The 16,460-nt window shown below is 49.4% G+C and overlaps 1 protein-coding gene across 5 annotated transcripts in view; it reads left to right on the top strand.

The window, feature by feature from the left end:
* SWT1 (SWT1 RNA endoribonuclease homolog) overlaps nucleotides 1–16,460 on the top strand; it is a 976,200-nt gene that overhangs the window by 381,275 nt on the left and 578,465 nt on the right. For all 5 annotated transcript variants that reach the window (XM_085601694.1, XM_085601692.1, XM_085601689.1 and 2 more), the window contains one exon: nucleotides 8,339–8,527. In XM_085601694.1, coding sequence (XP_085457820.1) covers nucleotides 8,339–8,527 — 189 coding nt within the window. The remainder of the gene's footprint in view (nucleotides 1–8,338; nucleotides 8,528–16,460) is intronic.

The raw sequence follows: 16,460 nt of genomic DNA, 5'->3' as shown, positions 1-16,460 counted from the left end.
TTATGGGAATGCCCGAAGGTGGAGCGATTCTGGCGCGGTGTGCACGAGGTCCTGCGAGTGGTTACGCGTGTTGCGCTGCTGCCGGAAGCGAGGAGATGCCTGTTGAATGTGTGGGAACCAACTGACTACTCGGCTCCGCAAACGTGGTGGGTGACTCTGGGATATATGATTGCTAAGCGTGACATTGCGCAACTGTGGGGATCCCAGAACCCCCCGACGGTGTCGGCCTGGAAAGAGCACATGGATTGGTGCATGTTTCGAGAAAAGGTGGTGTATGTGGCGAGGGGTAAGCCTGCGACATGGGTGAAAGTGTGGGGCCCCTGGAACGCCTACCGTGGGAGTATTTGCGCGCCACCATTGCTGCCTGCTGCCTCACCAGCCCCGTCCCCTTAGCTGACCCCTTCCCCTAGCCCCGGGCACAGGTCCCCCCAGTCCTCGCTCTGTTTCCCTTCCCCTCTTTGGACTCCTCTAATAGTTGGGTTTCCCCTTTGGGGAGCACGTGCTGTTACTTTCGACTGTAGGGTAGCCTTGTGGGTGTTGTTTTTTTGTTGTTTGTATCAAATGAAACCGCACTGTGACGTATTATGGCTGTGGCCCATGATGTTGATGACTCCTTCTTATGCTCCTTTGTAATGCCAAGGGTTCTATGAACGTATGCCATATGTTTCTGCCATTCCTAGCGGCCGGCCGGAAGGTTGTGGGCCCATAATTGTATATTCTTGAGATTTGTAATAAACGGTTTAAAAAAAAAAAACAAAAAAAAAAAGAAAAAGAAAATGATTTTCATTTAATATATGGATTTAAATAGCAATAATAGCAAGAAGTGGAAATCAAAATGTTAAAAGGTATTAAAAAAAAAGTTTATACCGGAAGAATTGGAAAGAGTGTGGTAACCGGTAAATGTAATTAGAACCTTGGAATGTTGGGAGCTCCATTGAAAACAATGGAGTGCTCCGGGCTTATAATGGCTGGTATAAGCCCGGAGCGCCAACATTCCAATGTGTCTTTGTTCACAGCTCTGGCTGTGAACAAACACCCTTATGCATCAAGCCAAAATCCAGTCGGTAAAATACCGATTCGTTAATAGCTCCCGGTATTGAGGTAAAAATACCCAATCCCAATGCATCAACCCAAAACCTGAGCAAATAACGAATCGCAAAATAAATAACCGCGAACATACCGAATCGCTAATACCCAAAATGCTAATTTACCGAATCGCTATATACCGAATTAGCAATTACCGAAATCACTATTAGCTCCCGGAAACTGCCAATAGCAAATAACGAATCGCACCCCAATGCAACAAAACTCGCTAATAACGAAAATCCCAAGAATCGCTATTTTGCAAGAGCTAAATAGGGGAATCCAAACCTGGAGGTAAAGTGGAAAAAAAAAAAAGAAGTAAATGCAAAAAAAAAAATACATGTGCGAATGCTTGAGGCAATCACCAAACCCTTAAATGTGGCCCAGGAGACCCTGTTGGCTCCCACAAAATGGCTGCCCTCTACGTGCTTGCAAGGAGGATGCGGATCAATGCAGCAGGACAGCGCAGGAGAAGGGTCCAGGAGCGAGTATACAGACTGCGCATCACCTTGCTCGGGCAGAATGAGGACGAGGTGTACCAGAAGTACCGCCTCAATCGTGCCATGATCATGCGCCTGATTGCAGACCTGGGACCATTACTGCAGCACCAGACACACAGGACAAATGCTATCCCTGCGCACGTTCAGGTCCTATGCAGCCTGCACCTACTGGCCTCAGGGAGTTTCCAGGGGGAAATTGCGGTGGCCGGAGGTGTGTCATAAAGCGCACTGTCACGCTTCTTCAGGAGATTCCTAGATGCCATGCTGACAATGCTACACACACACATCAGCTTCCCCACAACCCCACAGCAGTTGGACCGCACCAAACAGGCAATCTACCAGGTGGCACAATTCCCACATGTGATTGGATGCATCGACTGCACGCATATCCCCATATGTCCTCCCGCAGCAAATGAGTACATATTGCGGAACCGCAAGTCATACCACTCGATCAACGTGCAGGTTGTGTGCAATGCCAATAACATCATAACGGACCTAGTGGCACAATTCCCAGGGAGCACACACGACTCCTACATCTTCCGCCACAGTGGAATGCACAGGCGACTAATCAACGGAGAATTTGGAGAGGGACTCCTGCTAGGTACGTAGAAATACGCTTCCCCACCCCAACACCACACATGTATGTACATCACCAATGCTAAGTCTATGCTCCTATCTTCTGGGTGACAGTGCCTACGCCCTGCGTGAATACATACTCACCCCATACTTAAATCCTGCAACCCCGCAGGAACATCGCTACAACGCTGCACACATCAGCACCAGGAATGTGATAGAGCGGACTTTTGGGATTCCCAAGAGCCGCTTCCGAATCCTCCACAAGACTGGCGGCGCCATGCTATACCAACCTGAAACATGCTGCCGGATAATTGCTGTATGTGCAATGCTGCACAACATTGCCACCAGAAGGGGGATACCCATAGAGGTGGACAGGGATGACGACCACCGGGATGACCAACCACCCGCCCAACAACGACAGGCACACATCCCAAACACAGCAGAGGGCCATAGGAGGCGGACATACATAATGCAAAATAATTTTTGAAACATGGGAAAATGAGACATTACAAGTTAGTATGTGGTGCAACTGTTTAAGGCACAGTAGCACTGAGGATTGTGCAACAAAACTAGCATTGTAAATCATGCTCCGATTGCATTCATGTAAATAAAAGGTGCCTTAAAGTCAGGCCTGTGCATACACAATAATTGGATGGCCATGGTTGCCCCACCATGGTCCTGCATGCATGTCCAACTGTCTAGTGGCGCTTGCCACGTACCCCAAGCCTCCGCTCAGGTGTATCCAATGCCTCACCACGGCCTGTCCCCGTGGAGGCACGCGAACTGCGGCGCCTGGTGCTGGCCTCTGCCAGTGACACGCTGCTGACACTGGAGGCAGCCTCACTTGTGTCATCCCCTCCCAATGCAGCAGCACTGCATGTGCTGCTCTGAAGGTGTTCCACAGCAGTGGTGATGTGTCCCAGTGACTTAGCGACATCCCCGCAGAAGTGCCCAAGGTCCACCTGCAGGGAGACTGTGCGGCGTGCCAACACAGCGGTGCTGTTGCTGTGCCGTGTTATGGCCTTGGTAGCGGCGGCGGAACGCAACATTAGCTGCCGGTGACTCCTCCTCTGGGACTCATGGCCCTCCCTCATGGCACGGGTGAGCTCATGTACCTCCTCCCTGAGCTGAGCATTGCCCTCTGCAACCGCAGTGGTCTGGTCCCTGACCGCCGTGCCCATGTCCCTGACCGCCGTGCCCATGTCGGTGACTGCTGCAGTCATGGCGCGCATCTCCCTCGCAAGGCGCACGATATTGCAGCTAATGCTAGCCACATGCCGTCCCTGCAGGCGCTGTGTACGCAGCATCCTCTCCTCGATTGCAGAGGTTGTTGGGACATCCTGTTCGGCTGAGGAGACGGAACTGCGACGAGCCCTGTGACGCCGTGCGTGTCTTGAGCCTCCAGGTGGTGTGTATGTGCGCTGCCTGGGTGCCAATTGCGGGGGGGTGTTACCATCTCCTGCAAGGGCGCAACTTGGTGCCTGTGCCTCTGCGCTATTGTGGCTGTACTAGCTGCAGCCTGTTTTGCTGGTGCCGTTGCTTGTGGCGCTGTTGCTGGTGCCTTGGCTAGTGGCGCTGGTGCCTTAGCTTGTGGCACTGGTGCTGGTGCCGTTGATTGTGGCGCTAGTGGAGGTGGTGCTGGTGGGGTGGCAGGTGTTGGCGATGCGTGCGCATCCTGCGCTGTCTCCTGGTCTGACTCGACGGGTGTCTCCGAAATGATCAGCTGGTCGCTGTCGTCAGAGTCCCCAGGTGATGCATCTGTGTGTGAAACAGTGCATGGTTAGTGGGATGATTACACCTACATAGTGTTGTACCCATTAATGTCCCTCTGTGGTCCAACAAATGAACAGTCTCCATCCATGTACAACTGATGTGGTGTATGCTCATTGGATTTACGCCTGTACATGCACACTGGGCTGACTAGACTACAACTCCCAAGATGCACTAGTGTCATGTGTGGAGCTGTCTGTGCCAGAGCTGCAGACACAGTGAGATTGGGCTGGGGGCATGGGTATGGATTTACGCTATGCTGGGTGTGGCACAGGCATGCATCTTACCTTGGGCACTTGTGGCTGCGCCGGACGTGTCCATCTGGGTCACCCCCACGACGGCTTCCCGCTCTATCGTCCCTTCCACAAGGTCCTCCAGGGCTGTGTTGGATGGTGCTGTAGATGTGCCGCCTCCAGTCCTGCTAGCCTCCCGGAGCCTCTCCGCAATCCTCTCTTTGGCGCGCTTCCGCAGGTCATACCACCGTTTTTTAAGGTCGTCGATGCTGCGGGTAGTGACGCCAACCGCATTCACCCTCTCACGGATGCGCAGCCAGATGCGCCGCTTCTCTGTCTCAGGCACCTTGAGGGACAGCTTGCCAAAGAGGCGGTCGTGTTTGCTGGAGACTCCCTCGATAAGGTACTCCAGCTCCCTGTCCGAAAACTTCTTCTTGCGCTTGCGTGCAGATTCTGCGCTGGATGGCACTTCCTGCGCCATGATGGATGTCTGATATGATTTGCAGAATCGGTGTGGCCTCACTCTGCACAGGCAGTCTTTCTTCCCAGCTCCTGTCTGCTCCTCTGTCGAGGCTATGTGGGTGGGGCAGCAGTATTTCCTGGTTGGTGATGTCATCTGCACGTTCCCGGCGCGACGCGGCAATTTGCGATTTCGCTATTACCGATTCGGTAATAGCTAACTCGGTATTACCGAACTCGCTATTAGCTAATTCGGTATTACCGAACTCGCTATTTGCTAGTGAGGCCGTTTGCGTGCCCCGCTATTAAGGAATCGGTAAATTTAGCGATTTTTAAGGAATCGCAAAATTTTACCGAATCTGTTGATGCATGCCATTTACCGATTCCTTAATGGCGATTCCTTATTTTTCGCTATTAAGGAATCGGTATTCGTTTGGTTGATGCATATGCCCCAAAGACTTCAGGGAGCCGGAGGGGATTTGAATCCCCTCGCGCTCCCTGAAGGCTTCGTTTTGTTAGAACATTCTGCCCTCTAGTGGCAGAATGTTCTAATAGCCTTATAGCCCTTCGTAGCAGGGCTATACCGGCTTTTAAAGTCCCGCTGCTGTTGTTAAAGTCCCTCGCCTTCGGCTCGGGCCTTTAACGCTGCAGCGGGCCTTTAACAGCCGGTATAGCCCGCTACGGCGGGCTATAAGGCTATAATATTTACACTTTATTGGTGGACATGTTGGCTTCTTATAATGAGGGTATGAAAGGGACAGTTTAGCATCATCCACCTGCATTTCCTTGGGTCCTGGATCATTTTTGTACATATTGTACTGTGGTGATGGTGGTGTTTTTTGTAAGAGAGAGCAGTTTAGGATCAAATTAGTCAAGACATGCTCCTAAAGTTCAGGTTTTTCACTTTACTATAAAGTATGTTGAGGGTAAATTGAATGTGATGATGGATTTTTTTTTTTTTGTCTAGATAGTTGCTGACAAATAGTAATTAAGAAGTTGATGAGTATGAACTAGAAGAAGAATAAACATTAAGTACTCAGGAAATTAAAAGGAAAGGTTGTCCTTTGTATTGTTAATGGATGAAGAAATACTATTATAGTTGTATGTCTTGTCTATTTTTTCATAGAGCAAGGTCTAAAATACAAACAAGACAATAGCCATTTAAAACATATTTTTCAGTGTACAGAGACAATTCCCAATAGCATACATCAGTGCTATTCATTTCTTGCACTAATTCGATAGCTGATGAACGGGATATACAATTGTGTTATAAGAACAAAGGGTGTCAAAAATACACCGTAATCCTGCATTTAAAATGCTTGCAATTCCCCCATCATTAGCCTTCATAGTTCATAAAATACCAATATGCCAATTTATATCAACACCCACTCTTACTCTGAGGATGGCAACTTTTATAGTTGGGTTTGGAAAAAGCATCATATGATTTATAATATTCTGAGGTCCTAATCAATCTCTTGGCAAACTAAACAGAAATGTTTTCATTCAAATAAATATGATTTGAATTCAAACTTTCCAATAACACATCTTTTTCAAATCATTTTTTTCTAACGGATCTAATTATACCTGAGAGTATTGACAACCAACCATAAAATTATTTTACTCTTAATCCCTACAGAGACCCTCAAGAATATCCACGTAATACATTTTGAAAAGTTTCGTTTGATCATAGTCCTTAATAATTCACAAGAAATTAAGTGCTTGACTCTTTGCTAAAAGATCCCAAGAACATAACTCCCCAGCTCTAATTTACACCTTGTTTAATTGCTGAATGTAGAAGAGATATCACTTTTTTATTACCCTGACCTCCCCTTCAGGATATTTTAAACAACTATCCAACATAAACATTTCTATTAAAAGCTGACAATTTGAAAATCACCTATACATTTTATTAAAGCGAAACATAGCTTTGCTTTTGTTTTCCTCTAAAGATAGATGGTGGTTAAAAGTATTAGTATTCCATAACTACCTCAAATTTGATTCCTACTTGTCACCATGAGCATTCAATAGCTTTATTCCTCACATTTTGCAGTCATAGGCAGAGGATAAGCCAGAAATAAGTAAAATATTGTTGGGGCCACCAAACAGGCTTTCTTTAAGCCATTTCCAATATGAACTCAATCGCGTAATCTGCTGTTAACTAGTACTTCTGTAATAGGTCAATCTCCTGAGTGTAGCAGTCATATGATCAACAAAAGCCCTGGTGGAATCCCCCCTCTTTCTAATAACCATAAATGGGATCAGTCAACAGATTCAAAAACAGTCTAAAAAACAGCAAATACATACAGTTTTCCCCGCTATGGGTCGCAGAGCACTGGTATAATTGTAGATTGGCTGCATTGGAAGCCTGCTTGTTCCCAAGGAATTATACATTTTTAAGCACACTAGTCCTTTAACCTTCTCAAATCAAATTTAGCAAAAAACCTTTTGGCCCACATCCAGCAGTGAAATGGATTCGTAATATTGCAGGGTTAGCTCTACTTGGGGATGAGAGTCATTTTTCACCACAAGTGTTGCTCCCTGTGAGGTTGTTGGCTAAGGCCGAGAAGGGAGTTCAAGTATATTAAGTAGGGTAGATGAAGGTTGCTGAAGGAAGAATGAAGAATTAAGGAGGATACTGCCTGTTTTTGAATTGTCTTAAGGCACATGACCAGTGATGCAATGAATTGTAGACACTGAATAGTATGAGGGTCTTTAGCAAAAGTTGGACATCCATATAACATGTTGTGCTCTATGTAATCAAATTTGCTCCATTTTGTATTGTATCATTCACTGGTATTCTAAATTAGTGATTACATGCAATGACATGCTTGGTAGTCCTGGTTGGAAGATAAAGCATTTGAAGGACAGATTAATGAAAATGTGAAGGAGGTGTATAATGGTAGTAAGGATTTGTGAGGGGATTCCAGAAAAGGTGTTAATAGTGCGGTACAGTCCAGTGTATCAGAGTTGGATGATTCCGGTGAGGAAAGGTGAGTAGGAAGATTGCCTCTGTGTATCAAAGAATGTGTAATGTAGTTGGTGAAGAGAGAGATTCATTTTGGAATGTGTGGGTCAGTGGAATGATGGGTGGTAGTAGGTTGCAATCTGCAATGGGATTGCCGGGAATTTCATGGGGACTGTTGGGATTTATAATACAATCCAGGTGGGTTTTACTTTTGCTGAAAAACGCTGTATTACACCTAATGGAGTTAAAGACTAAATTCGACAATGAATACACAAATTTTCTACATCCTCCATTCCCCTCATTACAATAATAATAATAATAATAATCCACATTTGTAAAGCGTGGACAATCACCCGTAAGGGTCTCTAGGCGCTGCGGGCCGTCGGGAAGATTAAGCAAGCTATTGCCCAGAGTCACATGGTGCTGGGCTAAGCTGCCTCTGGAAACCTCTTTCTGCAGGAAGATGCTTGTGATAATGACTACATTATTCCCCAAAATGCCAGTTCCTCTACTAAATGGTGATGAAATGGTCTATGGTAATGTTAATACTAAAGTAGCCATTAATGTTATATTTCCAGATATGTCCTACATTTTGGACTACGGTTTACCAGGTGTTTCAAAACGTGATATTTAAATTCCATTCATGGCATGTTAATTTTTCTGCCATAGAACTGGTTAATCTTACTGCTACCATGAGGATTTTCGTTTCTCTGAACTACCAACATAGATAAACATGTTCTTTTCTCTCCTAGGTTTTGGTAAACCGGTCTTGATTATTCCCTGGGTAGTTTTACAAGAATTGGACTACATGAAGAATGGAAAATTGTTACAAACGGTAAAACATAAAGCCATCCCTGCTGTTCAGTTCATATACATCTGTCTGAAAAACCAGGACCCTAATTTGTGGGGTCAGTCTATGCAGCAGGCCTCTCAGAAAATGTGTAAGTTTTGATTTTTTTTTTAAACTTTACTATTTATGTGTCCTGTTTGCTCAGGCATTTGTGTCTGTGTTTCAAGGTCTGTGTTTGAAATATTATAACAAGTGGTGTATGTACATTGCATTTGTAACTTGGCTTGATGCATGTCAGGTTTTTAGGACCTTCACATAAAAAAATCAGCATTGAGACTAAGTGAAACTCACTTTAAAGTCCATTGATTGTTATGAAAATGTGGTATAGACCAGGCCTTCTAGAATTTAAATTGAACTCTACTTGTCTAAATGATCAAATTGCAGTATTCTGAATGAAGTGATTATAACATGCAAGATGCCATATATATACTTGGTATCTCCATCTATAAATCATGTACATTCATATAATTCGGCTATCTCTTCTGGTATAGGGAAGATCTCTGAGTCCTTGTAAGAGCTTTGTGTGGATTTGAGAGGTGTGAACCTCTTGAAATAGTCTGTGTCAGTCAAGGATATTTTGATTTAATTGAATTATGCAATCATAACAGCAAACAACAATCAATATTAGACCCGTAAAAAAACAGGCAACATTTACAATAAACGCTAAAATACATTCATTTTACCAAAACATATTTATTTTATTCCACATTAATGATAAAGTGGAAACTAGAATCTAAAATATATAACATAATACAATCAAATACCAGACTCTTGAAAATCCATCTTCTATTCAAAAGGTATTTTTAGAAGAGAGAACACTGTTGGTAAGATTGTGTCTACTGCAATAAAATGTATCAGCATTAATACATATAAAAGCGTAGGTCTGCGTAATCTGCTACCACTCTCCATCAGGTTTGACTATATGTTGTTTCCCTACAGAGTGGGCAGAAGAACAGAAAGGGCATTGTGGTTTGTAAAAATATCATATTGCATTGGGCATAGATTACCATCCTCAGGCAAGACACATTTTTTTTAATAGTGTCATTGGGCAGGAGGCCCATCAGCAGTCTTGGTAGCAGGCATATTTTATATTCACTCCTTTTCAAATATAGGGGTATGTCTTATTTTCAGCATTTTTTAAAGATTGTATTACATTTACATTTAGTGCATTCATACCTCAACAACTAGAAATAGTGGAAATAATGGAAGAAAAATAAAACACCCCTCATCCCCCGTTTGCCTTTACCCCTTCCCATCCCCTGTGGGTCTCCTGTCTGTAAAGAGGTGCTTTATCTTCTCAAAGTCTAATCAAGCAAATAAGTGCAGTGTTTGAACTCTTGGGGACACTTTGGTTCTCTGCAGTCGTTGCCCATGCACTGGAGTACTGATTGCCATATAGCCTAGAAGTTGTCTTTAAGCAGATTTCTCAACAGACAATCTATCGCTAATATACCCCATACTTTGTTGTACCACTTAGTTAATGTTGAGTCGTTAGCAATATTCAATAACTGTATTATCAGGGCCAATTAATTATTTCTATTATTTTCCCAGTATACCTTTGTCATTCCCAGTACTATCAAAATAGGCTCATCTGAAATTGGGAACCCAAGCATTTCTTTAATAGCTGCTAGCACCTCCTTCCAATATTTCGGCAGGACTGGGCACGATCACCACACATGAATTTCTTCCCTCTTTTCCCCGTATTCTATCCTGCACATGTTCGGCACACGTCTACATAATGTGTTCAACTGTCTGGGGTTATGTACCAAAAGTATACCATTTTGCGTTGTTGCTCCCTGTGTATCGTGTCTTGTCCCTCCAATAGTTCAACCACTCCTTTTCAGAAATTTCAGTCTGCAATGTATTGTCCCATAGTCTATGTAGATCCGTTTTTTTCAGCCTCATAGCCTCCAGTTGTATTCTATATATCTTGGAGACCACTCAATGGTACCCTCAAAACTTTTGACGAATTTCTCAATGTCCATTTGTTCTCTTTTTGCCACCAATTAATTAGGTGAGTAGGCCACCCAATGTCTGTTTGATCGACTTCACCGTAAAAGTGGTAGGTGGGATTTGGTTGCCCCGTCTCTGAGCCTGAGAGGATGATAAAGACATCCTGGCAGACGTCCAGTACGGGTTTAGCGAGGGCCTGGAAACCACGAAACAATGTCTTAATCTGCATCTAACTGCCAGTAAGTATACGGTCGCCAAATCCAGTGCCTTTCATCTGCCCTTTTTGCACCTAAGTATTTCATTTGAACGCATGTACACGGCCAAGCTGGGGCAGATTTTATTGCAATAGTAGAATTGCTAAAAGGACCTACAAATTATTTAACTCTGTTGCCGCTGCGTTAGTTAGACAATCTTTATGGTCTTCTCATTCACCCCTATCTGTAAAACAGATAAAATGTGGGTGAAGAAAATATTTTTAGAGCGTAACTCTTGAATTGTCTAAACCTTCATTAAGACAATATTTCATTTTGCAGACCTCGATAGTTTTAGAGCCCTATCTCTCCGGCATTACACAGTCCTGTGAGAGAGCTCTTCTTTCAGGTTGGCCCCGTTCGAGGCTACCTCCCTTTTACCCAAAGACAGTTTGGTAATGAATCGATTTGTTGTTGCTCTTACGATAAGAATTCCCCTCAGACTTTATTGCATTATTGTTTGTTTGCTCTTGGATATCTAATTCCTTTCCTGGAGAAAGATAGATTCAATAAGTACTGAACCTTGCTTTTTTATGTACAAACGCAATCAGTAAAGCATGTTTCACCGTGGGATCTTTTTTTTAAATCTGCTGTACCTTTTCGTAATTCTTTGATGGTTTAGCTCATTGTCAGGAATTTGATGTCTAGGCATGAATGCTATTTAGGTTTAAATCTTTTTATTAAAGTTTTCAACAGAGGGCGAACTGGCAACAAGCAATTACACTTTTCCCCACCCCTGCGGGGACGGGATAAACTGGGCTCGGCGCCCCCGCCACTGTACTCTCGGAGCAGCGAAGGCCTACCCGCGAAGCCCATGCCCGCCGCCCTGGTAACCCCCCCCCCCCCCCCCCGAGCCCAACCCCCCCCCCTCGACCCCCCCACCCCGCCCTTCCCCGTGGAGAAAGCAACAGAAAAGAGAAGAGAAAAGAGGAAAGCAGGACATGAAGAACCGAGCTCGGGGACACAGGGACCTGAGGGCCAAGCCCAGAAGGCCGCCCCTGGGCTGCAGCTCAATCATGTTGTCTGAGCAGTGTCCTCGTCCCCCGGGTCCGCGCCTAGCCGCAGGATGCGTAGGTACCTGGGGCAAGTCAGCTCCCTGAAGTCCTGTGTCAGGAGGGACCGGAACGGCTGCCACAGTTCAGAAAATGAGGCACCCTTACCAGCCAGTGTTAAGGAAATACGCTCCATCCCCAGGATGTGCCAGAGGTGGTGCAGCCACTCCAAGTGTGAGGGCACACGGGGCGTGTTCCAACAGGCTAGGAGACATTGCGTGGCCGCCCCCAGCGCTAGAGCAATCTGTTTCCCCCTGCGGGACTTCAAGGGATAGGTAATAGCGTTGGGGACCCCCAAGATGATGTATGCAGGTAATCGGGGCAGCTCCGTGTCAAAGTATCTATCCACCTCGTCCAGAATCTGCCGCCAATACTGGGATATCAGGGGGCAGTCCCAAAGGATATGCGTCAGAGTGCCAGAGCTACCGCACCCCCTCCAACACCCCGCGTTGCGTGAGCTGTCCATACGGTGTATGCGTTCCGGTGTATAATACCAATATTGCACCAATTTAGTGAACGTTTCCGTAAGCCCTGTATGTGTAGCCGTGTGCCGGGCCCTATAGCAGCAACCCTCCCACTCTTTTGCGAGCAGATCTCTCCCCAGGTCCCTCTCCCAGCGCGCCCTACCTGCGTGGTATGAGTGAGTGTGCGATGAAAGGAGCATCTTATAGAGGTCCGAGGTCAGCTTGCGGTCCGACGTCCGCGTGATAAGCCAGCGTTCAAACAGCGTGAGCCGGCGTTGCGCCGCGCTTTTCTCGCGCAGCTGCGTGGCCCAGTGTTTAATCTGCAGGTAGCCGAGCAGGTCCCCGGCCGGGACCCCATAATCGGCGGCCAGCTGGGCCAAGGGGATAAGTCCGCCCGCCTCGTACAACACCCCCAGAGCCTTGCAGCCGGTGTAGCGCCAACCCGGGAAAGATGACTCCGGCCGCCCCGGCGGGAAGTCGGAGTTCCCGAACAGGGGGGTCAGTGGTGAGGGAAAGGTCGTTAGATCCTGGCGCTCCCCGGTCTGGTCCCAGATCCGCACCACCGCCTGAGTCACCCACGAAGCATAGAGATTGGGGGGCCGCTGTTCCCGGCGAAGGAACGGGATGGCGGCCAGAGACGTCCCCGCCACCGCCCGATCCTGAAACAGCCAGTGCTTGGCGGAGGCGGGCCTCATCCATTCCGACCAGATAGCGGAGCTGGGCGGCTTGAAAGTAAAGCGTGAGATCGGGAACGCCGACCCCACCGAGGTCCGGAGGAAGAGAGCTAATCTGGCGCTTGAGGCGAGGCTTCCTGCCCTGCCATATAAACTGAGCGAGGTCAGATTGGACCTTTTTAATCCAGCCCTTCGGCGGATATATGGGTAGCGTATGGAACACGTACAGTATCTTGGGCAGTAGCGACATCTTGATGGCCGCCACCCGCCCAAGCCACGAGAGCGGCACACGTCGCCAGCGAAGGAGATCCGATTTGACGGTGGCGCGGAGACGATCGTAGTTCAGGGTCCGGATGCCCGGAATCGTAGGGGTCAGCTGCACCCCGAGATAGGGGACCGGTCCCAGTGACCAGGGGACCGGATACCTTGCCCGGAGCTCCGCGAGCGCTCCCGGCGTCAGAGAGAGGGAGAGCGCCATTGATTTGGCAACGTTGACCTTGAAGCCGGATACCTCCCCAAACGCAGTAAGGTCCTCCAGGATCGCTCCCAGGGACGTCAGCGGCTCTCGGAAGGTCAGGAGGACATCGTCGGCGTAAAGGCAGATCGTATGGACATCCCCTCCAAACCGAATCCCAGCGATCCGGTCATTGTGTCGTATGTGCTGAGCAAGGGGCTCCATATACATGGCAAAGAGCAGCGGGGAGAGGGGACAGCCCTGCCTAGTGCCCCGGGAGATCCGAAAGGGCTCCGAGGTATGGCCATTAACCCGGACCGAGGCGTGCGGGTCCCGGTAGCAGTTGAGGATGCGCGCTCGCATCTTTTCCCCTAGTCCGAACCGTTGCAGAACTGCCTCCAGATAGGGCCAATGCACCCTATCGAACGCCTTCTCGGCATCCACCGCCAGGAGGGCATAATCGGCCGGGAAGCGTGAGGCCTTCTCAATAAGATGCAGGACCCGTTTCGTGTGGTCGCTCGTCTGGCGGCCCGGAATAAAGCCCGCCTGATCCGGATCAATAAGGTCGGGCAAATGCGGCGCGAGGCGGGCCGCCAGGATCCCCGTATACAACTTGAGATCCACGTTTAGAAGGGAGATCGGCCGGTAAGAACCGCATTGTGTGCAATCCTTCCCGGGTTTGGGGATCACCACTATCGCCGCGTCGAGGAATGCGGAGGGCAAATTTCCGAACGTGTCAAACGAATTGAAGAGTCGTGTAAGAATGGGGGTGACCAAAGAGCAGAACTGCTTATAGAACGAAGCCGTAAAGCCGTCCGGGCCTGGGGACTTACCAACCTTAAGTCGCGAGATGGCCGAGATCATCTCCTCCGGGCGGATAGGCGATTCCAGCGTCTCCGCCTGGGGCGTTGAGAGGCCCGCGATACGCGCATGGTCCAGGTACGCGTCCAGCCCGCTGTCCTCAAGGGACTGCGCGTCGTAAAGCCGGGCGTAAAAGTCCCGGAACGTCGCGGCAATCTCCCCGTCGTCCGTGTGCAGGACCGCGCTCGAGTCTTCTATCGCCTTGACCCCCTCCCTCGCTCGGCGTTCCCGCAGGCAACGGGCCAGTAGGCTCCCGCACTTATCCCCGCCAACGTAGTAGCTGTGCCGAAGGCGCAGTGCCGCGTATTCCGCCCTGTCGCGGTCCAGCGCCTCCAACTGCGCCCTCTGTGCCTTCAACAGCCGCCAAACCCTCGGGGCTCCCGTACGGCTATGCATGCGCTCCAACTCCCTGACCTTCTGCGACAACTCCGCGCGCTTCGCTTGACGCTCCCTGTTCTCGACCGCGGAGAGGGAAATAACGGCTCCGCGAACCACCGACTTCAGAGCAAGCCAGCACGTGTGCACGGCCGTATCTCCGTTATCGTTGAAGCGCAAGTACTCCTCGATGACTCCTTGCAGCTTTTTAACCACCACAGGGCGGAGCAGGAGCGTGTCACGCAGGCGCCACTGGCGGCGCCTTCCACCCACAGGCGGGAGCCGCAGCGTCGTGACCACCGCCGCGTGGTCCGATAGAGACGCCGCAAGTATCTCCACCCCAGAGGTTTCCTGACAGATTGCTCGGGTGGCCAAGAAGTAGTCTAGGCGCGCATAAGTGCCGTGCGTGCATGAGGTGTGTGTGTATTCCCGGGCCGAGGGGTTGTACACCCGCCAGAGGTCCACCATATCTAACTCCTGAAGCGCCGCGCGACCCTTCTGCGAGAGAGCGCCCACCTGCCCCGAACGCTGTGCCGACCGGTCCAGCTCGTTATCGAAGACTAAATTCAGGTCACCCCCCAGCAGCAACCTCCGATCCGGGGAAGCCGACAGCTCCGTCAGCGCCGCCTGTAGAAAACTCTCCGGCTTATCATTAGGTGCATAAATCGAGCCTACCGTGAATGTGTAGTCCCCCATGTGGAATTGGTAGACAAGCAACCGGCCCCTGATCTCCGCCACCCTGTGCATCGTCAGCCCTCTGAACCGTGGTGCGAGAAGGATCGCCACCCCCGCCCGCTTAGAGGAGTCACAAGAAAAGAATTGTATGGGGAATGACCGGGACTGCAGCCTGTGCGTGTCTTTCAAAAGAAGGTGTGTTTCTTGGAGCAGGCACAGCTCAGCCCCTGACTGCGCAAGAAGGGAGAGAATGGATCTGCGTTTGATAGGATTGTTCAAGCCCCGGACATTCAGCGTGAGAACCTTAAGTGTTGTGGAAGGCATACCCACCCCGCAAGGAGCGCCCGCTAAAGACATACAGTCCCGTAGTGACCAAGAGACACCCCGAACCACCCAATCCCCACCCTGCGAGCCCGGTACAGTAAAGAGAAGAGAAAAGAAGAAAAGCAAGAGGAAAGAATAATAGCCCCAGTGTCCCCACAAAACCTCCCACCCCCTCCCCAACTGTGGTAAACGAACCAATTGTCCATCTTCCGAGGAAGATCAGAAAGTCCCAAGTCAGTGGGGGCAACGTGGCTCACCAAGGCATCCCGCCCACCCAGCTGTGAGCCCGCCAGCGGCGCCCCAACGCACCTGGAGGCAACGTCAACAACAGAGAAAGAAAGCAACCGAGGCGCTGTCCATAGATAACCCCCTTCAAGGGGCCTCAACCTTCGGGGCCAGCACCACCGCCGCCGAGGATATGGCGTCCTGACGACCCTGCGCGATCTCCTCGGGGGGCAGCCCCCGCCTCCTGGAACCTCTGTGCCTTTGCTTCAACTGGGTCCATCCTGGGCCCGGACCGCTGACTCTCTGGGAGCTCGGTGTTGAGGCCTCCTCGTCGTCGTTCGGGCAGTCAATGTCCAACAACTTACACGCCTCTGTCAGGGAACGTAGCTGGTACAACCGATCGTTGTGCCGGAAGATTAGCCGGAATGGGTGTCCCCAAGAATATTTAATGTCCCGCTGGCGGAGGGCCTCCGTGACAGGGCGGAAGGTCCTGCGCTTCTGGAGAGTCAGCGCTGCGAGATCCTGGTAGAGCACCGGGGAAGTTCCCTGAAAGGTGATGGGGTGCTGGGAGCGCGCCCTCCGGAGGATCTCCTCCTTAGTGCCAAAGTCCTGGAGGCAGACCAGGATATCGGCCGGAAGGGCATTGTCTGGACGTGGTGGGCCCACCCGATGAGCACGGTCCAGGGTGAGCGCCGTCCCCGCCGGCCGCCCCAAGA

This window comes from Triturus cristatus, chromosome 4_2 (genome assembly GCF_964204655.1).
Source record: "Triturus cristatus chromosome 4_2, aTriCri1.1, whole genome shotgun sequence".
NCBI lineage: Eukaryota > Metazoa > Chordata > Amphibia > Caudata > Salamandridae > Triturus > Triturus cristatus.
The sequence above is the reverse complement of the archived record's forward strand: the minus strand, read 5'-3'. Positions and strand labels throughout refer to the sequence as shown.